This window comes from Ruditapes philippinarum, unplaced genomic scaffold (assembly GCF_026571515.1).
Source record: "Ruditapes philippinarum isolate M1 unplaced genomic scaffold, ASM2657151v2 ctg2671_1_1_1_1, whole genome shotgun sequence".
Lineage (NCBI taxonomy): Eukaryota > Metazoa > Mollusca > Bivalvia > Venerida > Veneridae > Ruditapes > Ruditapes philippinarum.
Genome location: NW_026852213.1, coordinates 28,774 through 56,419, shown reverse-complemented (window position 1 = coordinate 56,419; position 27,646 = coordinate 28,774). Strand labels below are relative to the sequence as shown.

The following is a 27,646-nucleotide window of genomic DNA, read 5'->3' as shown; positions in this document are numbered from 1 at the left end:
AAAACTATTATGTATCACCAAGGATTCAGTTTTGAAAATCCTGCTTTTAATCATGCGGAATGGCAGGCGTTCGGCTGGTTGAGTTTGTTTGGGCATCAAACAGGTGGTTTTCTGTTGATAACTAGAGTTTGAATGAGAAATTGTAATCAGACTTTGTTTATAGCAAGCTTTTGTGAAGACCTAGCTTGAGACAAGGGTCAAAGTCACTCTTTCTAAAAATAGAAAAATGGTTTCCAGTTTGTAAAATTCTGGTTTCATGGCATTGCCATGTTTCATGACTAGGGTTTTTTTTTAAGTAAACAAATTTTATTCTGTACTCTATAAATGTTGTACTGTGTCTGTTTTTTACTCATTAAAGGAAGATTTACTTTAATATTATTTATAACGATAACTGTTCTTAATAAGAAATCAACATATTTCACATTGGCTTGATGGTGAAAGATGGCTACTGTTTTTTCTTTGTGCTGAAGGTATTCACTAATTCAGTTTTTGTCCTTTAGTTATTCAGTTTTTGTCCTGTAGGTATTCAGTTTTTGTCCTCTGTTTTATTTTAGGCAAGTATTACATCTCACCTTCAAACAGTCTCACTGGTTGAGAACGTACGCACCGACCCGTTGATGTTCGCAGAAATGGCACAATTTTACAACTGTGATATGAGGAAATGTCTGATAACTCTACAATATCTTCTAGAGTCAGGAGGAGGTCATGTGACCTCTAGTCGAGTTATTCCAGCTGTTAAAGATCGGACAAAGACTGCAAACTTGCTTGGATTAGAAACGGAAAACTCTCAAAGCTGTTCACAAAGTGATACTGTAGTAACGGAAAATAGACAAGTGACTGATACAATAGATAAAGATGTAGACAACAGTGATGATGACTTTGTTTCCATTAAACCATCTCGGAAAAGACGTCGGGTTTTGGAAGACGAAAGTTCTAATTCTGTGGATGCTTGTAGCAAAGTTGTTACGCCAGTCATGTCAGAATCGATACCTGTGGAGACAAATGAGGAGTGTAAAAATTATCCTTTAGTTCATAGTTTAGGATTGGAGTCATTGATAAGTGCCAGTAGCATTTGCATAGCTGATATGCTATCTCAGGGGCTTAAGGTTAGTATTTTTTCCAGCAATATATATTACATCAGTGCTGAAGACTTTCGTTTAATCTATACCTTATTGTAGCACAAAATAACACAAAAGTGGAAATTAAACTGCTTAAACAGAAGCCAAGAAAGGTTTTTTGGCAATTTAAAAAAATGTATTGGAAAAAAAAATATATTCACTAATGTAGCAAACTCTACTTTGAAGCTGAAAAAATGCAACAAGTTTGATGTAGGTATGGATTTATTTTAAGTTTATATATATATATATATATATATCCTCTATATAATGCAACTGAAAATCCAAGAAATAAAGCAGTAGCACTTTTGATCCTTGTTTGAGAAGTGTGAAAAAAATTTCTGTATATATATTCTTAAATTCTGTTTTACAGGCGAAGACAGAGTCCACCCTTCAAGAGATGATATGTACTTGCTGTAATGTTAAACAGAACTCGGGGAGTGATCTCTTTTATAACAACCTACACTGTATCTTACCTTTTACTTCTACAGTTGTAGACTCAGTATTCAAACCGTCTCAGGTCAAGAGTAAAAATAAAACGAGGCAAAGAATACGAATAGAAAGTGATTTATATGACAGTGAGGCATCAAATGATGCCAGTCAAGTTGAAGATACTGCTGAACCTAAGGGAGACAATCTGGACAATCAGACCAATGTAGAAAGCTCAAAGCAAGGATGCAAAGAGGAAAATCTATGTTTAGCCAAAAGTTTGTCATATTTTACACAATTTTACGACACAATGTCATCATTAGATATGTTAGAAGCTATCGATACAAAGAAAGTTTGTGATAATTTAAAGGGTTTTAATGGTAGGGACGTTAAAGGTACTCTAGTGTCTGGTATGGGAAATGAACTTGCTAAATTTCCAACACATTGTGAATTAGATCTCAAAACAAGTAGGGATTATAGCTCAGAAATAGGAACTAGGAGCATGTGTAAGATGTATAGTGGTTGTGGTATGGTGAAGGAGGAAGTGGAGAAGTTGTGCAGGGAGAATGAGACATTTGAGGAGAATTTTATCCTTCCAGTCAACAGGCAGAATGAACATTTCACCCTAGTTGACAATAATGTTATCAGGTAAGAATAAGTCTGAAAAGATTTCTTTTAAAATTTCTACGATTTAATAGTACAAGTTGTAATAAAATTGCCCACAGCCAGAAGAACCTGTTTTTTCGGACTTTCAGAAATGTTTGATGATTGCTGTGGTCAAGATAAAGAGGTAAAAATGCAAAGGGTTATCCTTCAAGTGGAAAGTGATGGTTAAGATGGTTACAGTAATTTGAGCCAGTTTTCACAAATAATTAGTACTGTAATGGGCTGGATAATCAGTAAAATGTGACCGCCGGCAAAATTGGTGTGGACAAATATTTCACCTAAGTTATGTAAAATGGATACTGGCTGCATTTAAGTATGAAACATGGATTATTTTTGTCAAATGTACTATGAGAGGTGGTAATACAAGTTTAAGTTTGCATTTATCTTCAGTTTAAAGTTTTCACTTTGTGCCCCTTGTGGCAGTTTTCGAAATTAGCAGTAGTCCTATAGCCCCTGACTACTAAATTTCTCCTCGGGCTACCAACTTTTCACAGTAACAAGCCGGACCAGGCTACTGTATTTTCAGATGCAATATAAACAACTGTTTTGAACAAATGAATCATGCTAGTGAAATGTCTTTTGGGCTAGTGAATATTCCAATCTGGTAGTCCGACCAGCCTAGTAGATTCAAATCCTAATTTCTTACACTGTTGTGGTGGAGGGGCTGGGGGTTGCACCTGGTGTCGTTTGTAACACCGGGGTTTAGCCAAAATTGTCTTCCCTCTTTTGGTGCTACAGTCTTGGCGTGCCGTAAAACCAAAACAAAAACACTTTGTGTAAAGTAAAGTAATTATATGAAGCATGGATTATTTTTGTCAAATGTACTATGAAAGGTGATAATACAAGTTTTGGGTGTGACTTACAACTGAGGGCATGTGTTTACACTCGGCCAACAAGGAGGGAGAAGTCCCTCATTGTAAGCATATTAAGTGAAAACTGATATTCTTTTGTAACAATTAGGAATATATTTTTCATGTAGGTTTCTTACATTATTATTTGTAGCATTCCTGGTGAGTACAAGAGAGCATGTGACAATACTGTAGATAATCTACCTCTGGTATCACATTCACATCTTAGATCAGTACATCTAGACTACCTGCCTACACTCAGGGAAATCTGCAGAACAGAACAATGTAGACAAGTTACTAACACAAAAAGGAGGTTAGTATTAATGTTCTTAAGATACTTAGTGGCACTGTGACCGAGTGGTTAACACGTCTAGGATTTTAAGGGTTGCGGGCAGTGTGAGTTCAAACACTATCAGGGACAAGGTGTTGTATCTGTGAGCAAGAACTTTGATACTCATTGCTTTGGTACTGGTTGGTTCCAGGAATGGATTCGAGAGTGTTTCAATAAGTTTATAGCTTCCATAACAAACGGAAATAAATTAGTATAAACTAAAGAAAGTTGTTTTTCACTTGACTTTTTAACAAGCATGTCAGACTTAAAAATATGGGTACATGACAAAACTATTGTTCTTAAATTGTCAGTTCTGAGATATATATATAAAGGAGGACTGAGTCTTAGGACTCTGAGTCTCATTATATATTTGCTCCAACTTATTTGTTGGAGAAAAAATTGATGGCTTGATTTAAACTAACACATTTTAGTTACCCAGATTTTACTGATAGTCTTCTGCGGAGTATGATACAAACATTTTGATATAAAACAAAAAAACTGTTTACTAATATTATGTTATTTTATCATGACTTGTTTTCTATTTGAACATGTAAACTACATTATTAATATAAAAACATTCTTTACTAAGTGTTTTTACAATTTTTATATTGTAGGATTAATCAGATTTAACAATAGTTTCTCTTTTTTTATGAAATTAACTCTTTCTTATTTGATTTACTTTCAGGTTTCATCATTATCTTGACAGTATAACTTTGCCATTGAAAGACAGGACAATATCTACCCTAGCAACCACATTTGTTTGATCATCACTATGGACATTTATTATATACTGTAAAAATTAGTTCTACAATCAAGACAACTTCATTTATTTAAGTTTACTTAATTAAGTGCCTTAGTGTGATATGAAAAGTTGTTTATGTGACATAGTCTGGTAAAGATACAAATGCTGAAATTCTGTTGGTCAGTTTAAAAAAAGAATTATTTCAACCAATCAGATGCTTTTGAAATCTGACTGGTTGGTCTAAATCCATTAAGAGTGAAAAAATAGCAAGATGATTATTATTTCTAGTTGATCTCCGTGTTTGTGTTTTTTCATGTAGGGGGGAGGGTAAACTTCAGCATGTGTTTATGTATTGAGGTATTAAGTATATTTTATAGTTGTGGGAAAGATCCCAATGCAAAGATGTTTTAGGAAATAATCGACAATAGTTTTGCATGGAGATAAGTTGTACACATTGGTTATATTTTTAATGATAAATTAAAACTTACTTATGTTGTGTGTATTTAAGTTGTCATGGACAACTTAATATAATAATTGCCTCTTTTGCATTCTTGTGTATTACAGCATGGATTTTAGTTTTAAAGATTTTTTGTGTGCTTAACATCATTTTCAATTCAGAACAAATTTGTACAAAGATAAAATTGTAAAACATAATTGTATAAATATTTTTATTATTGAAAATGCATGACAAATGGCAGCAAAGTCACAAACTGTTATCATACATAAACATGAACCAATTTCACCTCAACAATTATGTAATTTGTATTAAAACATTTAGGGGCATCCGTGGTTGAGTGGTTAAAGTTGTTGACTTTAAACCACTTGCCCCTCACCGCTGTGGGTTCAAATCCTGACAGGGACTTTGGATTCTTTCATGTGAGGAAGCTATCCAGCTAGCTTATGGAACGTCGGTGGTTCTTCTCTGGTGCCCGGTTGTGGCTGAAATAATGCAAGGAAGGGCACCTGAGGACTTCCTCCACCAGTAAAACTGGAATGTCGCCAAATGACCTATACTGTGTCGGTGTGACGTAAAACCCAATTGAACAAACAAAATTAAAACATTTCAAAAACACAGTAACACCAGACATCAAATACTCTTCCCTTTGTGAAGTTACCCTTTTGAATACTGGTAATGTGTAGCAACATTGACTGGTGTTTTGACAGACTGCTCTTGGCATTCATTTCTTTATAATTTTTTTTGCCCATCTTTGATAAATATTAAGTGTTATTTTGTAGCAGCATGGCCCTTTTTGTAAATGTTTTTGTAACAATTTTGCTTCATGTTACATTTATTATTTACTATATATCATTATGTGATTTTATTTTAATTTAATTATTTGCACTGATTATATGATACAAAATATATCAAATTATTTATTTTTAGATTGAAAGTTAGTTTAAAAGTAGTACAATTTGTAAGTGCTTGTAAAGTGTTTTAGTAAAATACACTTAGATGAGCATTTTATCAGTCGTTTTTTGTTCCCTGAATTTTTTTGTTATGCCTATTTGAAAAACAAGTCATAGTTTACTTCCTGGTGGGTGCCGCCCCAGCATCCAATTTTTCTCCAGAGCATATCTTCTACACCCATGGAAGAATTTTAATGAAACTTCAAACAAATGTTCACCACTATGAGAAGCAGTTCATGTGCATGAGCCAGGTCTCTAGGCCAAAGGTCAAGGTCACACTTAGAGGTCATCGAAAAACACTTGTATAGAGCAAAACTTCTACATGCATTGAGGGTTTTCAATATAATTTGGCACAAATGTGTACTATTGTGAGGCAGTGTCGCATGCAAAATTAGGTCCCTTCGGTCATGGTCACACGGGTCAAAATTCAGATAAAAAAAATCACTAGAGATGATAATATAACCAGATATTTTCCAGATATTTCCCAGAGCATATCTACTATATGAATATCTATAATGCCCACATCTTCTGTGAATTATAAAAGATGTCAAATTTTATTTCACATAGATTTTGATAAAATATTTTCATTACATTTAATGATTTTGTTTTATTATGAAAAATAGATGATTTAGAATGAGAATATATAAACAGTATTTACTTAGTACCTAAATTTGTATTGTGTTTGTATACTGATGTGCAAGGTGGTAAATAGGTAGTTTAGGCCATTACAACAGGCCAATAAGGCTTTGAGATGGTTGGAAAGAATGTTGAAAAAAAGGTGAGAGGAATGAATTGTGAATATTTTATAATTATGTACTTGAAATGGAAATTTTGTTGATAACTTATATTTAGTTTAACATTGCCCTTAGTTTTTTATATTTTTAAATTAATTGTAATATAATGTTACGTATGGGATATTTATTTCTTGATTTTTTTTTGTGATTAAAAATAAATTGTAAAATATTAATATTTGTATTGTTATTATTTACAAAGACTACAAAAATGTTCTAAATTGGTAAGATTTCAAAATATTCATTGCATTTTATAATGTTGTTTTATTGAACAATAATCTGAAAAGATGTTGACAAAACTGAAGAAGTGTGAATATTTTTTATGTAAATTGAAACAATTGTTATAACTAATTTAGTTTAGGCAATGTTGTTTTTATGTTTTAAACTTCATCCCCTGTGGATAAGTTACTTAGGTTCTAGTTCTGATTTTTTGTGTAAAAATTTGGTAGATTTCATATTTTATTGTTATTATTTACAAGGATACAAATTTCTAAATGTAGCAGTTTCAATAGTTCATTCTTTATGAATGTTGTTTAGAACAAAATTAAACCGCCTTTGAGAATTTATGTGTTCGGCACAATTACACAAGTTAAGCAAATGTGTTGTGCCATGCATTCAAATGAAAAATTGAAACACAGAGGTAGTGTGTCACGCGCAAAATTCGTGTCCTTGCAGTCAAAGTCATATTTGGCTAAAAATATAAAAAAAGGTGTAGGGACAATTTAATACTGCCTATAACACTCACGAGAGGGTTGGCATATTCAGAGATAGATAAAATATATAGAAGAGGGAGAGAATATTTTCTATGAATTATGAACGAGTTTAGCATATATCATGTCACCAGGCATGGTGAAATGTCACAATTTGTCCGAAGCATATCTTCTACAAGCATGGAAGGCTCTTCATGTTCACCGTCATGTCAAGGTCACAGAGGTTTGAGGAAACGTTTGTCTATAGTGAAACTTCTAATACATAGATTGATTGTTTTATAAATTACATATGAAGGCATCGTGCTGAGTGAAACTTTAGCTAAGGTCAAGGTCACTCAGATTTCCAAAGTCGTTAAAATAATATGAAAATTTGAGAATTGATAATGTAGTCATCGAATATAAATGAGCCGCCAACATAGTGCGTTTGAGACCAGCATTGATCGAGACCTGCCCGCGCATCCGCAATAAATAAGATTATCTAACTGCTACTAAACACGGTAATTTATCATTTACTGTCTTTAAATTAATTTGTCTGTGATGCCCGGCGAATGATTAACGAGGCACAAAACACTGTGGAACAAAATACATTGTATTCAGCATTTAGAATGGATGGTGTTGGTGTCATTGACATGTTGATAACTCTCTTTGATGTTTTATATGGAGAAGTTCATTCACTTGCCAGATTGAAAATAAGAGAGTAAGTGAAGTTACTTCTTACCAACAAGCTACATAAAAATACAGACCGTGTTGCATTTTACCATCCGTATTGTTTACGTTATGGGAGATAATTGTTTCCTTTTTATTTTGATGTACGTAAATTCTCATAAGTATGATAACTTCATTTCCAACTATTTTAAAATAATATTATCAAAAATTAAGTGATGATATTGTTAAATGTAAATCATTCCCAACAAATCATATATACAGTACCACGTTCATTTTAAATATCAAAACAGAAAATTGTTATATTTTCTGTTTATTATCCCCCGCGGAAAGGGGGGGGGGGGGTTGGGAGGTATAGAAATAATCTTCGTCCGTCTGTCCTTCCATCCATCCTTCCGTCAGTCCGTCCTTCCGTCCGACTTTTTTGTCCGGAGCATATCTCAAAAAGTATCTCATTGAGGAGGAATGCTGTGCGCATGAATGATAACTCTACCCTGCATAAGTTTTTAGTTATTGCCCTTTGTTGTTTTTCATACTATTTTGTCCGGAGCTTATCTCAAAAAGAGTTAGAGGTATCAACTTGAAACTTCATACTTTATATTAGGTGGATATATGTCCATGAAGAGGAGTGCAGCGCACAAGAATGATAACCTACCTTGCATTATTTTTCAGTTATTGCCCTTTGTTATTATTATACTTAATTTTTGTCCAGAGCATAACTAAAAAGCCTTTGAGATATTAACATGAAACTTCATAGGTGGATAGATCTCACTCAGGAGGTGTGCAGTGCACAATAATGATAACTCTACCCTTCATAATTTTTGAGTTATTGCGCTTTGTTATTTTTCATTCTAATTTTTTTCCTGAGTGGAGCATAACTCAAAATATCTTTGAGATGTCAACATGAAACTTCATAGGTGGATAGATCTTATTTAGGAAGAATGCTGTGCGCAAGAATGATTACTCTACTATTTATAGTTTTTGAGTTATTGCCCTTTTTATTTTTCATATTATTTGTCCGGAGCTTATCTCTAAAGTTTTACAAGTATCCACTTGAAACTTCATAGGTGGATTGATCTCATTGAGGAAGAGGGCAGCGCACAAGAATGATAACGCTACCGTCCATAATTTTTCAGTTATTGCCCTTTGTTATTTTTCATGCTTATTTTTTGTCCAGACAGTAACTTATAAAGTATTTACGATATAAGGTATTCACTTGAAACTCAAAGTGTAACTTAGTCTCTGTCCGTCTTTCTGTCCTTTCGTCCATCAGTATGTCCGTCCTTTCGTCTGACATGTTTTTCAGGAGCATATCTCTAAAAGTATTTGAGGTATCAACTTGAAGCTTAATAGGTGGATAGATCATATTGAGGAGTTCAGTGCACAAGAATGATATTTCTACCCTGCATAATTTTTTCAGTTATTGCCCTTTGGTATTTTTTTAAACTTATTTTTTGTCCAGATCATAAGTAAAAAAAAACATTTGAGATATCAATATGAAACTTCATAGGTGGATAGATCTCACTTAGGAGGTTTGCAGTGCACACGAGTGATAACTCTACCCTTCATTATTGCCCTTTGTTACTTTTCATACTTAATTTTTCACCTGAGTGGAGTATAACTTAAAAAGTATTTGAGATGTCAACATGAAACTTCATAGGTGGATTTATCTTATTGAGGAGGAATGATGTGCGCAAGAATGATAACTCTACCCTTTATATTTTTTGAGTTATTGCCCTTTGTTATTTTTCATACTTTTTGTCCGGACCTTATCTCAAAAGTGTTAGAGGTATCAACTTATCTCATTGAGGAGGAGGGCCGCGCATAAGAATGATAACGCTACCGATCATTATTTTTCAGTTATTGCTCTTTGTTATTTTCAGCCATCAGTATTCACATAGGTTTCAAATCTGTAATCACTTCAGCCATCAGTTTTCATTACCAGAAAACGTTTTAAAATTGAATTATTCTGCTCTACTACATATACATTCTTACAATGAGCAAACACATTCGGCGGGGGATGGCTTTGTTGACATGGCTCTTGTTTAGATAGTTCACATCCTTAATATAACATCATAAGTACTTAGTTACAAGGGTCATGAGTAGATATATTGGAAAAATTATATATCGAGTATTGAACGATATTTAATATAATGTAAATTTGGTTCAAATGAAAGTGAAAGTCGTTATTGTTACCAGAGTAATTGTGTACCAATTAAAAAATTCATGCAGAATAACAACATTGTTATCAACAGATAAAGAGTTATCAAATATTACGTATGAGATAGCCAGGTTTGATCAGGCACGCGTCTCTGTTGTATGATGTATCCAATGATAAACAAATGCCTTGTCACATGATAAAAACTATAGATAACAATTACACCCATTAAATTAAAATCAAACAATTGTTATTTGTGAATAGAAAGAGGGAATTATTGTAAAGGAGAAAGCGATAAATGTAAGTTGTTATATCAGCATATATTAAACTTAATACTTACATATTTGGGGCGTCCGTGGCCGAGTGGCTTCAAACCACTTGCCCCTCACCGCTGTGGGTTCAAATCCCGACAGGGACCTTGGATTCTTTCATGTGAGGAAGCTATGCAGCTAGCTTACGGAACGTCGGTGGTTCTACTCAGGTGCCCGTTCGTGTCTGAAATATTGCACGGAAGGGCACCTGTGGTCTTCCTCCACCAGTAAAGCTGGAACGTCGCGATATGACCTATTATCTGTCGATGTGACGTAAAACCCAAAACAAACAAACAAACTTACATATTTATTTATTTTATTTACCGTACCGCGGAGCATTCGGTTACAGGACCGCCAGCGACGGAGGAAGATTTCACAGCGCAATAATCGATACAAACTCTCGATCAGCGTGAAAATGGAAAACTTCGAGTCAGACCAGCTAAATATATCGATCAATCTGTTAAAGGCATATTCATACAGAGATTAAATGATGACAATATAGTATGTTACACGTATTGTATTGACTATTTCACTCAGGGGAAAAAGTAGTTCCTTTAGGATTTCATTTGGATTGTAACATGAGGTGAGTGATCTTACGTAACATATGTTTCCTGTACAATTGTCCTCAAGCGCGCGTAATGATATTTCAGATTTTCATAATCATATGGCTCTTCTGTTTACGGTATTGTTATTATGTCTTCATATACGTTCAAAGAATGACTCAGATAATAAAATATGTGTGTGTACACCTAAATGTACGCATTTTAATAGGGTATGCTCACGCATCTTTTGAGCATCTTGTCCATACATGTTTGCGGTAGTATGTGTACGCGTCCGGCATAATTAGACATTGAACTGTACTCTTATTAAATTTCATACGTTTATTGGACTCTACTCTTAATTTGATTTTTTTTTCAATCATAGTGAAACAGCCCAAACCACTCTATAAAAGTGATAGTAATAATTGCACTATTGATGAAATGGGTTTATTTTTGAGACTATATCGATATCTGTTTACATTCTATGATACATATAATGCTTGAGCGTTTTGATCCATATAACTCGTGTGTCACAATGTCCGATAGGACCTTTTCATCAATTATTCTGCGTCTTATGCTTTGAGCGTAAATGTACGCTTGTTCCGAAGTGATTCCGTTGTATACAAGTATATCGTTTAACTGTATTATTTTGCGTTGTAAATTTTATATTATTATATATACACGTGTAATTGAAATCATTTAGAAATTGCGAAAGTTGATTACTATTACTGTTTTAACTTTTTTTTTTACAAATATTGAATATAAACTGTATGCAACTATTTCTTTATAATGACAACTGTCAGCAACACATTATATTTCCAGCTAATCAGGTATGGTTGATTCATTCAGATGATAAAAGTTGGTCATAATTGTTGAGAACAGATTTGCACAGACTCAGACTCCGGACTTCAAACACAGTAGGCAGTCATTGGTCATTTGTATATGGTGGAACTATTAGTACAAAAAGGTGAAAACCTCAAACACAATAAATTATTTTATAAATTAATAAATATCTCGATCTGTTGTAATGTGATTTTTTTCTCAATCGGAACATCTCGGCTGTTATCAATAATATGTGCCTGTATCCGAAGACTGACGGAAGGGCCGGAAAGTTGCGATTGGTATTTTCTATACTTTATCGTTTTTATACACTATGTTGTATACAGCAACACTATTGTAATAGTATAACAATTAACAACATAAAGTACATGCAAATGAAGTTTGAATCATTATCAACAGTATGTTACCACTTTAATACAATATATACATACATATAATGCTTTACAAATTCCAGTATAATTGAAAAGCTAGCATTCCATGCAGCATCTGTTTATAAAATACAACGTAGTTTTAATTTTCGTGATAAAGTAAATAATAGAGATGGGTTGTTTAATTTCGTATTTGTATAAATTGTATTACCAGAAATTGATGGAGAATTTACAGGACAAGCTGCTCGAACATGTGGTACCTGACCAGGTTGGCCAAGTTGGCAAGGTTCACTACAGGTTCACAGAGTAAGTCTGAAGTTTAAATCTCTTGTTTTAGATTTCTTATACATGATTGTCAAATGATTTTTCGAGTATATGAAATATACATGTATACATACTGCTTGATAATAGGGAAAGCAGACGAATATATAGTACGTTTTGATATCAACAATAAATAAATAAAACATTACAAAAATCAAAATAAACATCTCCTAATCTGGAATCGCATGTCTAAACTATTATTACGAAAAAGGTATACTCAAGCATTCAAATTGCTTTGTAAAATATAATGTAACTAATAGGACACTATTTTGCGGCAATTCACATATAGGATAAAACATTTCCGCGATAAACTGATATTTGGTTTGTAAACCCCAAACGACTTGCACAACTTCATTTTTGGAACTGCCTTTAGACAACTTAAGGATATCAGGACGAAATTCTCAAGTTGGTCACCCAACAGTAGAGCTCAACCTCCATGAGTGCAAAGGCTGTCATGGCTATGTACTGGTGGCAAAATATTGTCTTTTTTGTATGCGATAAGTATGCGTTAACAATATGACTTTAATTAAGTTACTACATTGCTTAAATCATTGCATATCAATCAATGTCCATACACATGTAGAATAATGAAAATATTTATTGTCCTCTGGAGTGTACTTCCTGTTTGACATCGGCAAATTCGTTTGTCAAACGTCTTGTAATCATTTGAGCCGTGCCATGACATAACCAACATAGTGCATTGCGACCAGCATGGATCCAGACCAGCCTGCGCATCCACGCAGTCTGATCAGCATCCATGCTGTTCGCTGTCAGTTTCTGTACTTGTAAAAGGGTTTGTATGCGAACAGGATGGATCCTTATCAGACTGCGCGGATGCGCAGGCTTGTCTGGATTCATTATTGTCGCAAACGCTCTATGTTTGTTTTGTCATGGCGCGGCTCATTTGTTCTTTTATCTACGACATTTGTTATTAAAAGGTTATCAGCTTTAAGTATAATAATATAATATAAATAATGTTAACTAACTTGTACAAGCGTTACAAAAACTCACATGCAATATATTAAAAACAACAACAAAGAAAAAAGCTCCATAACATTCTCTTCAACCTCAAGATTACAGATCAGATTACGGACAGCCCAAACAATTAACCCTTCCATATATACCCATCTAAATCTCGGATGCTATAATGTGACCAAATTGCAAATCGTTTAATAAATAAATAGAAAATTGGATGAAAAAAATAGGGTAGGCAAATGTTAAATTTTATGAGCAGTCATTCGATATCGTTTTACTTAGGTTTGTTTTAATAATCACAGAAATTATAGTAAGTCATTAAAGAATGTATTATATCTTAAATTTCCTTAAATACTCTTACATAAAATAGTATACTTAATTATATATTTTGTCTTTCATGTTCTTCTACAGAAAACAGTATGTTTCAAATATAGACTCATTATTCTATTATTTTAACTTTATTTTTTCCCTTGTCTGTTGGTGACATGGTGTGATTAAGCTTTTGAAAACAGTTTATTTGAAAACAGATTTGAAAATATCAACATTATCTGATTACAGTTGTCATCTACAGGCACGCAAATTTCGTGCAAAACAACCATTATGCCATTTCTTCATGTAGAGAATTATAGAGCTTTATGAATCGTAAAATATTGATTGCTTAGTGAGAGTAGAGTAATTGTTTTTCCAGCTTGACAAATAAGTGGAAGTTTTCTGTCCTTTTATAAAGTTTCAAAATGAATGTATGTACATGTATATACCACAGGCTTTCGGCGTATGCCATTGATAATCAAGATGGTTTCACACTTATTTTCTACCATGAATATCAATGTGACACGCCAGGAGCTCCTGGTATATGTTTGTCATGTATATTTAATGCTTTGGAAGAAGTAATGTTAGAATCTCCTTTAACAAACAATTCCATCAACCCACCCAATGCTGGAACCGACATTGACCAGCCTTTGCCGCCAGTATAGAGCCAGGTCAGCCTGTACATCCCTGCAGTCGGACCATGCTGTATCAACTTACAATTTTCATCTCCAAGTCAATACCACCAAAAATTAAAATGGATGGTAAAAAGTAGCTGGATAAGTCCAATTAAGACATTCAGAAGGTTAAGGGTTAATATTTGTATTTACTTTTTTACTGCTTACAAAAATGTGTTATAATATACCTGTAGAACAAACAACTAAAACTACTGAGCATATTGCTCTTGTATTATGTGTAAATTTGTTTAATATACTTTTTCTGTAATGTTTATAAGGTTGGTATATACTGTAAGATTAACTCTCGTGTATGATATATCTGATTGTCGAACTATTCTTTTTTTCCAGAATGCGCATTGTCCATGTTCATTGGCCTAAAGTAACAAACACTGGTAAATTGTTTATAGCAAACAACGGTGCTCTAAGACTTCATGGGAACTACAATATACAGAGACCTGGGGTGTAAGTATAAATATAAGTTGTTGTCGTTTTGGCGCGAACATTTATGACTGTTTATTTGTCTTTCTGATTTATGACACGGTACCATCTTTATACCACGCAAGAACACTTAAACAAAAGGTGATGTCGCCAACACGACACAGCTATTTACTAGTCTGACTTAGCGTCCACGCAACAATTCGTGCTGTTGTAGCGGCGGAGCGACAATATTACAACCCGACAGAATGGCATGGCATTGTTAATGTGTTTATATACGTAAAGTCGTTCAAATGTATGAAAAATCCCATATACACCATGTACTCATATACGTTTTTGGTGTGTACCTAATTTATAATGCCGACTTTACAATATGTAAGTTTGTCTGTTTCTAGCTATAGGCAGTGTAGACGTTTATCATCAATAGTGGAATTTCTGAAAAGAGATTTACAAACCATTAAGCATGTTGTGCTTATAGTTTTTGCAGAATATTTAATGAACACATTTAACCATTGGGTTGGTAAACATGCTTTTTAGTTGTTTCTTTAAAGAGGCGCTAAATCCAATGTTTACCAGTCACATAGTTATAGACTGAGACATATGAGCCGCGTCACGACAAAACCAACATAATGCATTTGCGACCAGCATGGATCCAGACCAGCCTGCGCATCCGAACAGTCTGATAAGGATCCATGCTGTTCGCTATCAGTTTTTCTACTTGTAATAGAGTTGGTAAGCGAACAGCATGGATCCTGATCAGACTGCGCGGAAGCGCAGGCTGGTCTGGATCCATGCTGGTCGCAAACCCACTATGTTGGTTTTGTCGTGACGCGACTATTAGATCTATCTTGTTTCTGAAAAGTACACTCTAAATCACTTACCATATTCCATTTGAAAAGGAAAACTAAATATATACATGAAATATTCATGATTAACCTACGTTCACTTCTTATGTTTCCTTATAAATTCACGTTTCAATATAAGGCACGTTTTCACTTCTAATGTTAGGCTAATATGTAGTTCACTAGGACATTATGAACATAAAACAAGGCCATTATGCAAAAAGTACGGAATTTATGAAAAACTCTGCTTTTATGAGATTGGAGAATTTTGATTGGCTCTCCAGCTCGGTCATTATCAATCTGCTTTTTCTTCATTTAAAAATAGTCGTCATTTTGAATTGCTGCAAAGTAGGTTTCGAGACATTTTTAAAACAAGAATCTCATTTGCAATACCTCACAACGGAATTTCACATAAGTTTTTTTTAGATACATAACACAGTAGTTAATTAAAAAAAATGTCAATAACTAAGTGTTTTCATAATGACCTTGTTATTGGGCTTTAGACTTTCATATTAGCCTTCGGCCTCAGGCTAATATGACAGTCTTCGGCCCAATAACACGGCCATTATGAAAACACTTAATTATTAACATTATATGAATAATGGAATAACATTCATTACGATGTTAAATAGTCGCATTGATCAGTCATGAACATATTTTGATTTTCTCAATTCTAAACACAATATTTTCCACAGAAACAAATACAATGTAGTATCTATACATGTTACAAAATGTGTTTATAAATCTCCTGGATTTGCGGCATGAAATGATTTTTTATAAAATTTAAATTCATCATAAATTCTTGTACAGAAGTGTCATTTATCAAAACCATTCTTTGCATATCTGTCTGTAACATGCAATAAATGACACAAATTATTACCTCAATGTTTGCATCTAAATCAAATTTCCCACGGATATAAAACAATTTTTGTTAATAAACTCGCCCAAGTTGAAATATGAATTTCATAAAATTTGATAATGGTATCGAAAAGCAATAAACTGCATAACTCAGATCATGTTTTAACACCTGTTAGAACAAAAAATAAAATAAAAAATAAAACAGTTCCTACCAATTCTCCGATGATGAATTAGGAGATCCTTAAACATTGCCGCCCATTTCTAACACGCATTTTGTCACATTTTAGTTATTCCTATATGTTGATTTTTTGCAACAAAATAAACGATAAAAACATCTTTCGGAGCCAAAAGTAAAGATTTGACATAATATTCAGTTATAAGAATTAAAGGTTCATTTCGATGATGGTCTATGTTCTGCAAATGTTAACAAGTACACAAGTATGTATTGCTGGAGAGATTGTTGTCTTCGAGACACGTCAAGCTCATCTTCATAGCATGTCCAGTTTTTAGGTATGTCCTCGGTATTCTGGGAAAGAAAGCTGCAACAATCTTATATTGATAAATATGTTTGGCCATTGAAGTTACGGGGAGAAGGGAAAATGTGGTTTAGTGGTTAAAGTGATCGCGATCGTGTTGGCTCCGAGCCATACTTGGCCATGTTTCCCCATATGACACATGTTTTCCCATATGACACCATCATGGTTAAGTTCATGAAGAATCGGTCTCGAAAATGATTAACATGAATTGCAGATACTTGTTTCACAAATAAATGAGCCGCGTCACGACAAAACCAACATACTGGGTTTGCGACCAGCATGGATCCAGACCAGCTCAAATGTGTTATAACTAATTGGTTACGTTAACTGATGTTGTTCATTGTCGAAAAATCATAAAAAATGGCACCGTTTGAAACTACCAAAACATTGACTGCTCATTTATTTTCTATAAATGGTGAAGTTTGTAACTATCTAAACAGTGCTTGATCATTTTAGCCGCATCACGACAAAACCAACATAGTGCGTTTGCGACCAGCATGGATCAAGACCAGCCTGCGCATCCGCGCAGTCTGATCAGGATCCATGCTGTTCGCTTACCAACCCTATTACAAGTAGAGAAACTAATAGCGAACAGCATGGATCCTGATCAGACTGCGCGGATGCTCAGGCTGGTCTGGATCCATGCTGGTCGCAAACGCATTATGTTGGTTTTGTCGTGACACGGCTCATTTATTCTCTATACATTCACGCTACCCGAATTATCGTTGAAACGATATGATCTCGATATCCTTCGATACATTGACACTAAACATTAGGCTTTTCATTTGTTATCATATAGATTAAGATAAACTTTTGTATCTGCAATACACATGGCTTCATCTCATTTTCCTAAACCTACATTGACCTAACATCTAAAATCTCATTTTTTATATACATTTTACAATGATAATTGTACAAGACTATATATCGTAATACTAAGACACGAACTTGGCTTTATCGCACTTGACTTCTTAATTCGCCTCATCATTAACTAGGCATCGCATTGTGATTAAATAACAGACTGGATTAAAAGCATATACTTATGGTATACTAATGGCGCTTTTTTCCTGGCCCGTTATTTATCTCAGAGATAAGAAATTGTCATCAGTGCTTGATAGGTAATTATCGTAATAGAGTTAATGGCGTTCTACCCTCTTAATGGTATATGTCACGTACTGCGTCTGATTACGTCATTTTGGCATTAAGCCGAATACGAGCTGTTAGGATATTATTTGTTGATAGACTAAGTATGGAAGAAATACGTGTCTTTTTTACCGGGCAAATATCCAAAATGACTTAAATGGAAACAATTCATAAGTGACAATTGGTATGTTAATACATGTAAATGGTTATAACAGAGATGTAGATAACATGTTATCTATGTCTCTGATTAAAACATTTCCTCCATTTGATAATCATTGTTCTTGTTTTTCTTCCAATTTTATTGTCCAAGTCATACAAAATTATCCAAACCTGAAACACTATTATATTATATTAAGTTTCAGACTAATCTGTACAAAATTTAATATTCTAATATACGCTCATTATATTTAGATAAACACTACGTAGAATGCACAGACGATATTCAAGAATTATAAACACAGGATTTATTTTCATCAAGTGGTATGAAATATGATAAGTTTCATACCACAAGATGATAATAAATCCTGTATTTATATAAAAAAAAACTTGAATTTTCTGTTTATCATATACTTTTGTTATCTCTTTTTTGAAGACTTTCTCTTAAATTTTGTATATTGGCCGAATTAAGCAGAAAGTAGTCCGGCAAGACACCATTGAAAATACGGAAAATATGTTTCACTGCAGTGAAAATTATTTTATTTGCATTGAAAATACGCATTTTTTTTCATCAATATATCTCCATATTTAAGTTACAAGTACAATGTATATAATAAATAGCAATATTAATTGTATAACAACAAGTAATAAAGTATTGTTACATGTATCTAGTTTATTGTTCTATCGAGGTTTCTGATGAATGACAATTAGTAATAACATTCACAGTACAATAATATTAGTAACGTGCTTGTAACCATTTTAAGTGTGTCATTAATAATTTACTCGACCTTATTTATTGCTACATTAACTCTAATATATTTGAATGATTTCTACCAGTCAACAAACACACCTACTTCCGTCATGGTATTTCATCGTAAAAGATAAAAGACACACCTCTGTCCTTATTAACTTTCATAAAATCTTGTCAACATATATTTTTTCGCAATTTTAATACTAAAATAAATGTTAATTTCTTGATATGAGTTGGATTTAAGTAATATGAAGTTCTTAAATCAACCTTATTGGAACAAAATTGAAATAATTATGCTATTTTAATATCAAATCTGAATATCCAGTATTTAGGTGACACTTGTTTCACTACTAAAAAGGTGGTAATAATTAAATCATAAAATATATGTGCAAATCCCAAATTAATTGAATTAAATTAGTAGCTTAGCACCACCGTTTCCAAATTCAATTTACAAAGCCGTAGTCTTAATGTCACACAAGATAAGGTTTCCGTATCTCTCTCTGTTATTTGATATTGATGTTATGATTTCTCTTTATATAAGATGGTTATATTTTATAACATGGTAAAAACATGATAAGATTATTTCACTATTTTCCTTGACAGACTTGGCTACAACAAGACTGGAGAGTTTGTGTTCGATCTTGGTGCCATATGTCTGACAATCAAAGACAACAGTACAGGTAAGCAATCATATGAAGATGTCCGGATAATATGAAATTATTTATAATATAAATCGATATAATATGCACATAATTTAGGAACCTTGACTTGTCATAAATGTTTTGTTACTGATAAGGATACCAGTCTCTGAACCTAAGACAACTACTTATTTCAAGTATTGCTATAATTTTAATTATTATTTCTTTTATACTTCTCGATACCCAAGTATTTTATTTTTACTTAAATTATCGACGTTATTTAATCATGATTTTTTGTTAAGCATAGTTCTATACCATATGACATACCCGGTATATCAGACTATTTATTATTCATTTATAAGATATTATGGCTTCGTATATACTCATTTACGTAGATACTTATATTTATACCATATGCTGACAATTAGTCCATTAAGGTTAGTGACCAAGTTAGGTATTTATTATCACAACACAAGGACAAATTTGATTATATTAATTATTAATCACTGTTGTTTCAGAGACGACAATGTTTTCCTACGCAGTACGAATGATTAATAGATTTTTTTTTATTTCTGTAAGAAATGCTCGAGTTATGTGATTGCCAACGTTTATAACAGTTTAAAGTAATTTAATTTAGATAATAAAGTTTGATTATAGTGGCATGGTATAAGTTGTAGAAAGTGTTTACTGATAATTAATTGGCATTAGGTGAGTTATTGTTGCGTTTGTAAGGGTTTTCTTTATAAATGCAACATAGAATGGTAATACGAAAACAATTCTAAACAAAAGTTATGTAATAGTTTACAAGCATTCGACATCTGTTGTTTGTATATTCTATTATTGACATAATTTCATATAATAACATGTAAATAATACAAAATGGCGCTGTCCTTTTTTTTTATAGAATAAACATGTATATAGAAAGTCGATGAAGACCATTTCTTACTATTATAATTTTTACCCTCTTCTGTTTTACATCTATCTGTATTAAATTGTTTCACATATATATTTTCCTAATGCATTGTATACTTTATTGAAATACTTGTATAAGGCAAGGACGACTTATTACCGTTTAATTAACACATATACCATAGGGAATAAACATAGATACCATACGGAATATTCCGCATATATTATGCATTGATTAATATACAAACAGAACAGAACTATTACTTCATGTGTGATGCGTTGTATCGTTTGTATTGTTTATGTGATTTAAATTTTTATATAGATTTTTTTTATATTTAGAATCACAACCTTCACCACCGCGTCGCAGCCGACATCACAATCAACATCGCCCGACCCATCACCACAGACACCGCCCACTTCCGCATGACGTCACATGCACTGTTGGCATTATAAAAGTTAAATTTCAGGGAGGCGCGGCAAGACTGTGCCAGTTTTTAACATCTTTGTACATAAAGGTCTACAGACGCCATTTAGAAGCTCAGGTAATATTAAATAAGAGGCGTCCTATGCCGGGTGGTTAATTGTTTTGCATTTCCGTGCTATATTTCAGGCACGAACAGTCACCCGAGTAGAACAACCATCGTTCCGCAAACTAGTTGAATAGTTTCCGCATATAAAATAATCTTATTCCGTAAAATACTTAAATGTCACTTGCAGGCTATAATATGATATATTGGCTTGTTAGAATAATGTATGCTCCTATTAGTTTTTAAAACAACTAATTTTGAATGCATATACATGTACACATATGGATATTTATGCTCCACAAAGTTCGTGCTTAGATAATCTATTTTTAAACATTTTAGAATAACTTTATCAAATGTGCACCTTTTAAACATTTGCTTTTTGTAAAATTAGGCCAACTATTTCAAAGTCAACACATGTCTGGATTGTGAAAGACGTTAATCTTTTTGAGGAGACACACTTTGCCTGAGTGTTTAACTTGTCGCTATGTAATCATTACCGCAGATCTCTCTCTCCCTCCCAGATTTTATATACTCGCAATAGATCTATAAAATACCGTTTCTTGCTTGAAATAAGAGATTTGTAATGTTTTCGTTTAGTCAAGCATGATAATTGATTTCCATACGAATTGTCATGAAGACTACATATTGCTCTTGGCACTTTGTATTGATTTACCTGCAATATGTACTATGCCAATTAAACGAAATTTAATGATTTATTTTGTTTCAAGCGCCCCCTATTTAATTTGTTTCATCCAGAAAATGTCATAGAATATCAGAAAAAAGAATACAACTAGTGTATGTGTTTAAAGCTAAAATGTGTAAATTTACATAAAACAAACATCTTTTTTAAATGAATCGTTCTGTATGACATACTTCCAACAGCAAACTTACATAACATGTTGACAAGTACATGTGTATGAAAAATGAGTTTAAAACAAAACGAATGAAAATAGCAAAGACTTATTAAGTTGAATTAATAATGAGAATATTTTAACACTGTTTTACATCTTTTACAAATAAAACACAAATGTGTACCCAAAAGAGGTCAGTTTTAAGACATTTCTCTATTTCTATGTCTTTACAGCTGTTTATATAGATTAGATGCAAGAGTCCTTTAACATAATAATTATATCACACATTCAAATATCATCTAACTTTATTTGATATCATAGTAACCGTTGCCTTGGTTTCAGATAGCAAAAGTGATACAAGAAGCTGTTCAAGATGATGGTCAAATATTGTTGTCAGCACTGACAGGTATGTACTATACTTTATACAAGTAGTAAAAAAACCCGAAACTTTAAATTTTATCTCAGACAGTCTTCATTACCTTTGATCTCATTTATTTAGATGTGCCCATTGTTTTCCAGTTTACGGTACACACTCTTTTTACTCTAGGACCAAATGCCGCTTTATATGAACTGGCACAAAAGTGTCACATTAAAAGAGGTTACTTGATAATCGCCGTATGAACACAACTTTGGATATTTCTACATTCAAAATTGCACCATTCCGTGTTCAAAAGGTGAATTGTACTTAATTCGGTGCCACGTTGATGGACTGTAGTTTCATTTACTTTCCACAGCCTTCAATAAACAGGCTTAATCAAACCAATCCTGCAACATTTTTCAATTTTGCCATTCACAACGTTCTTTAGGGATTTCGTTTTTGACAATTTTAGCAAAAGTATGTGTTCATATAAATTACATGCTTCATTTCATTTTGTTCAAGTCTTTGGATTATATTTATTGTGTTTACGCAGCAATAATGTTCTTTTAAATCTTATATCGATGTCATTATATTGTTAGGGACACTTTAAATAAATAGGTCTTTAAATAAATACCTATTTATTTATGTAAAAAATAATGCTTTCTTAATTTTTATCTTAATAAAGTGAACAAAAAATAACTATTTTGTTATATGTCCTTTCGATAATATGCAGTGATATTTGTTACAAAACATTAGTCAAAAGTATATGCTCATTTGAAATCAATAAGTTCAATTCATACTTAAAGATTTTATTTTCCACACATTACAATTTCTATAAGATTCAATGTACTGTTAAAATCCAAGCATATCAATGATATTTAAAGTAAATTTCATGTATAACTTAGGGTTTCTGGTGTGATCTGGGCGGAATAATTCAACAAATATATGATTTGCTCTTACGCTTTTATATACAATTTCGAAATGTTTTTTTTTTAGGTTTAATTATTTTTAAAACATCAACTTAACGCTTTTTACTCACATCAATCACCTTTGCATTATGTTATTTGGATTATTTTCATATGTACAGTGTATCCTTTTAAGACATTGATGTTTTCTGTCTCGTATTATCAGCAAAACAGAAAATGCTTTACCACTGATCGAATTGTACATTGAAAATTTCTATAACAAAATACATGCCATTGGTGAAATATAGGGAAATTCTGACGTTATGAAGTTCATAAAAAAAATCAACAATATTTTTTATATGTATATCAAATTTTGAATCATGCCAATCTGGAAGCATCCAGACAGGCGTTATGCAAAGGTCAATTTGATAAACATATATTTTACACTCAATCTGGCACGCGATGCCTGACGCTAATTTTAGAAGAATGCTTGTTTTCTGCCAAAAAATTATTCATTAATATTTCTACACGCCAGTCTTCTGCAATTATCTTGACAGTCATGTTCCTTGCGTTAAGTAGACATCGAGTCAGTCTGTAATATTGTACGATAAGTCAATAAAAGAACGGAAGCCTTTCACACAATGATAAGTTTTAGCAGGAAATTACTGCCCAACATACGTGCTGGAATTAATTCGTATTTGAATTTCATCAGCCTATAGGTTGTTCTTTTGAAAATGAAATAAAGGATACATTACTGTGAAGAAAATACACACAGATAAAAAACATGTAAGAACCAGCGCTTTTATACAATGTAAATAATGTTTATCATTATGTCAATGCAATACATAATCATTTTTACCGCTGTTAATCACACTGTGTGTTAAGTTTTGGCGTCGTCTTGTTTGTGTATAGGTTCGTATTTGGTCGAATGCTGCGTTCTTCAAATGTTGTTGTGAAGATAAATATGTAGATTTAGATGTTAAAATTGATTTTGACAATCATTATTGTCGCACTAATTAATCAACAATAAAAAAAATGAATATAAGGATTATGTCTTTATATTTCTCATGTCTTGAGTATGTAGAATTTTGCTGAGTAGCTTAATACATGAACAAATGATGTATATATTTCGTAATTTGTGTAATCGAACGTATTGCAAAACAGTTGCATGATGATGTTTTATTCTATTATTATTGCTGAACAGCTGAACAGATGAAGTAATGATGTATACATTTCGTTATTTGTGTAACCGACCATATTACAACAATGATAGTTTATTTGATTTATTCAGTTATGGCATCAATGCACAGTGAGAGTGGTGACGACACCTACAACATAGAGGAACACAGAGCTCATACAGAGATAAACACAAGACATACCATTGCTCCATCTTCCACGTCTGCCTCCTCTGGTAAAAACTTCCACATCTTTATTCCTACGTATTTTTTATCTTTGTCAGGATTTCTTACAGGGATATGTGAAAATTCTGCTTCCATTTTATTATCAATGTCTTGCTAAATGTACCGGTCTGACGCACTTCATTCTCAAGAAATATCTGAAATTACTCTAGAAATATAAAAAAACCCAACACTATCTTACCACATAAAATACTTACAGACAGAATCGATAATCTTTTTAAGTTTAAAACTATAACAATTAAACAACTCTTAACCAGCACATGCATATCTAAGCAAACTTAGTTAGGCGCATATAGTTAAAGCGATGGCGTCAACCATCACACACTCAAAGCTTTTCCAAGCATTTGCAGCTGCTCTCAATACATCATCGGTGCCTTTGAAGCCATCTCATTTCATGAAGAGTGTCGTATATTGTAAATTTTTGTTGTCATTGTTTATCAAACTGAGCAACCGGCAATATATAGAGTATAGAGAGTTCTAAAAGTGGTAAATATGCAAACTTATCTTGCTCTAAGTTTCTGTCACAAGTCTATCATTATGTATATATAGTAACGCACGTAAATAAATAATGTATTTAGTAAAGGAAGTACAGGACTTGCCAATTAACTTTCGAAATGCTTCAGGAATGTATGGTAGAATATGAAACAGGACACAATTAAAACAAGAAATAGCATAAAATCAATTAAAGTTCAGCAAGCGAGATCAAAATTCATAGGATGTAGTCAGCCATAATTTCCATCTATATGTACATGGCATTACGATTGACACCCAGTGGGACCCCGTATAGAAAAAATTGGGGTGGAGGTGGATATATATAGAAGAAGATTAGAATAAAAATTTAACAATTTCTGACGGTAGAAACAATTCTTGGTATCATCAGTGTATTTGCAAGATTATGTATTTAATATTTACATGCTACAATTTTATATCCAAACCTGGATAGTTGAATTTAGGACATTTAGTGACATGTGTGATTCAAATTTAGGCAAATTATGATTTAAGCAAATTATTTATCGTCTATAACTATAGGATATAAAAAGTATTTGTACATGTCTTTTAAATGTACACCATGTTACGACCATAAATCATAATGCATAAATATCATCTTTTGTTGACATTTCAGAACCAGAAGTTGGGAAGGTGCAACGATTTCTTGATAGTTTTACCAGACATCGGCCGGAGACTTGAACAACTATCTTCCCATCCTTTGTGAGATACATATACATATGCATCTAGTGAAACACGCTACATGAACTTTCCTTTAAATGAACCTGTTAATATACCATGGATTGGACATGAATGGATTGTGTTAATGGTGGCCAGGGTGAAATTGATTAAAGGTCTATATAATGTTTATATAACGTTCAATTACTCTGAATCTACATGGAACGTTCAAGTTCAGATTGCAGTTCAAATTCTACAGAACTCACTACAATGAAGTAACTGCTTTGCGATGTTGACTCTATATAAAATTTTTAAAACATCAATAAATGAAAAGAAATAAGATAAGCAACGAAAGAATACAAAAATTTAATGTTTTTCCATAGTTTGGAATGCTTGTTTTAAGTCGCTTTAGATCTGTTACCGTAAAACAAATTTGTTTGGTTACGTCGGTAAGATCAACGTTTGTGTGGTACTAGTATCAGTTTATTATAATACTTGTCATTCAAAGTGTAACATGTTAATAAAGAAGGAAGGGAGATAATCCGTATTTCGTGAATGCTAAAATCTTTATGTACTAAATGACATTTGGCTCTGCAGTTATTGCGAGAACCGAAAATTACCTATTCAATGTAATAGGCTTTATACATTAAGTGATAACTTTGTCAAGAAATTAGCGTATTAATTAGTACAATTATTATATATTTCTTAATGCTCAGCATGTTTTATGTCCTACTTGTCGGAGATTATAACATTTGCCATATTGCTGTTGTGTTACGTAATATTTACATACAGTGCTGATGTTAATGGTTGTTGTTATACATGATTGTCTTGAATAAAACCGAAATCAATGGAAATTATTATTTTATAAATTTTGTTTATGTCAATTGTTTCCTATGGCAATTGTAGCATTTTGTGCTTGTTATGTGATACAATTTGCATTAGGCATACTTAATGATCTGATCGAAAAAAGAATAAGTGCCAATACGAATGAGTGACGTTAATGGTGTGGCGGCGTGGTCGAGTGGTCGATCCGTCTGACTAGTATTCGTAGGATTACTGACCGCCTGGGTTAAAACCCTGTCGGGGGCAAGCCGTTGTTTCCTTGAGCAAGGAACTTTACACTCGTTGCTTTGTACTGGTTCTTCAACGGATTCGAGTGTTTCAATAAGCTAATAGCGTTCAACACAATCGAAGTAAAATTATTTGTATAAACTAAAGGTGTAGTAAACCAAGATAGGAATATTTTTTTTAAAGATATTATGTGATTTGTTAATGCCAAATTATATAAAGTGTTATTCATATCCTCATTTCTGTTCAAGGGATATCAAAAATAGAATTGACATGGTCACAATATTATCTGTGCTTGTTTCTTGTTTTCAAGTATTCATGTTATATAATGATTACTTTTAGAAGGAGGAATTATAACAATCCACGATTACATGCGTTTTTTATCAACAATAAAGCATTTCTATATTGTTTCATGTTTGATATATTAAGCCATTAATTCTTTTATCTCAAGACCATTATTTTTGAAAGGCGGTAGATCTAAATGTTTTACACATCACCTCATTCACTAAAAATAAAATTCTTCAAAAGAGGACCAAGGTCATAAAATATTGAAAGTAGTTTTTACGGCACCAAGATAAAATGTAAACATAGTAAATAGAACAGAAAAACAACGATCCTTTATTAAAATATATTTTACTTATCTTTATTTTTAGTCATATTTCCTCTTCAAATAAGATGTTTTTGTTTCCTAATCTCTTTGTTATTTTTCAATTATAATCTTGTTAAAAATGCTTTCTTACTTTTTTGCATTCACGATTGATAGCTTCATTCAATTCAGTTCTGCAGTTATTGCGTTCACATGAAATTCGATAGGAACGGATGTTTTTAACTGTATTTAAATTTTGCGTTCTGTAAACGTTGTTTTTTTTTGCTTATCTTAAAGTATATAC

At 32.7% G+C, this 27,646-nt stretch overlaps 2 protein-coding genes across 4 annotated transcripts in view; both read left to right on the top strand.

The window, feature by feature from the left end:
* Nucleotides 1-6,505, top strand: part of LOC132752653 (ATPase family AAA domain-containing protein 5-like) — a 28,709-nt gene extending 22,204 nt beyond the window's left edge. The window contains exons 16-19 of the mRNA XM_060743012.1: nucleotides 555-1,106; nucleotides 1,489-2,192; nucleotides 3,213-3,371; nucleotides 4,075-6,505. Of these exons, the coding sequence (XP_060598995.1) occupies nucleotides 555-1,106; nucleotides 1,489-2,192; nucleotides 3,213-3,371; nucleotides 4,075-4,153 (1,494 nt within the window). The 3' untranslated portion in view covers nucleotides 4,154-6,505. The remainder of the gene's footprint in view (nucleotides 1-554; nucleotides 1,107-1,488; nucleotides 2,193-3,212; nucleotides 3,372-4,074) is intronic.
* A 3,787-nt stretch (nucleotides 6,506-10,292) lies between these two features.
* On the top strand, nucleotides 10,293-26,542 carry LOC132752632 (uncharacterized). 3 transcript variants are annotated; one of them, XM_060742998.1, is made up of 9 exons: nucleotides 10,293-10,754; nucleotides 11,560-11,677; nucleotides 12,133-12,224; nucleotides 14,546-14,659; nucleotides 19,522-19,598; nucleotides 20,805-21,007; nucleotides 22,186-22,249; nucleotides 24,398-24,517; nucleotides 25,648-26,542. In XM_060742998.1, exons 3-9 carry the CDS (start codon nucleotides 12,139-12,141, stop codon nucleotides 25,710-25,712), a joined length of 729 nt encoding a protein of 242 aa, XP_060598981.1. In that variant the 5' UTR covers nucleotides 10,293-10,754; nucleotides 11,560-11,677; nucleotides 12,133-12,138; the 3' UTR covers nucleotides 25,713-26,542. The 3 variants fall into 3 exon arrangements, with proteins under 3 accessions (XP_060598981.1, XP_060598973.1, XP_060598965.1); XM_060742990.1 differs by having other exon boundaries at nucleotides 11,533-11,677; XM_060742982.1 differs by lacking the exons at nucleotides 10,293-10,754; nucleotides 11,560-11,677 and having other exon boundaries at nucleotides 12,009-12,224.
* The last annotated feature ends 1,104 nt before the right edge of the window (nucleotides 26,543-27,646 follow it).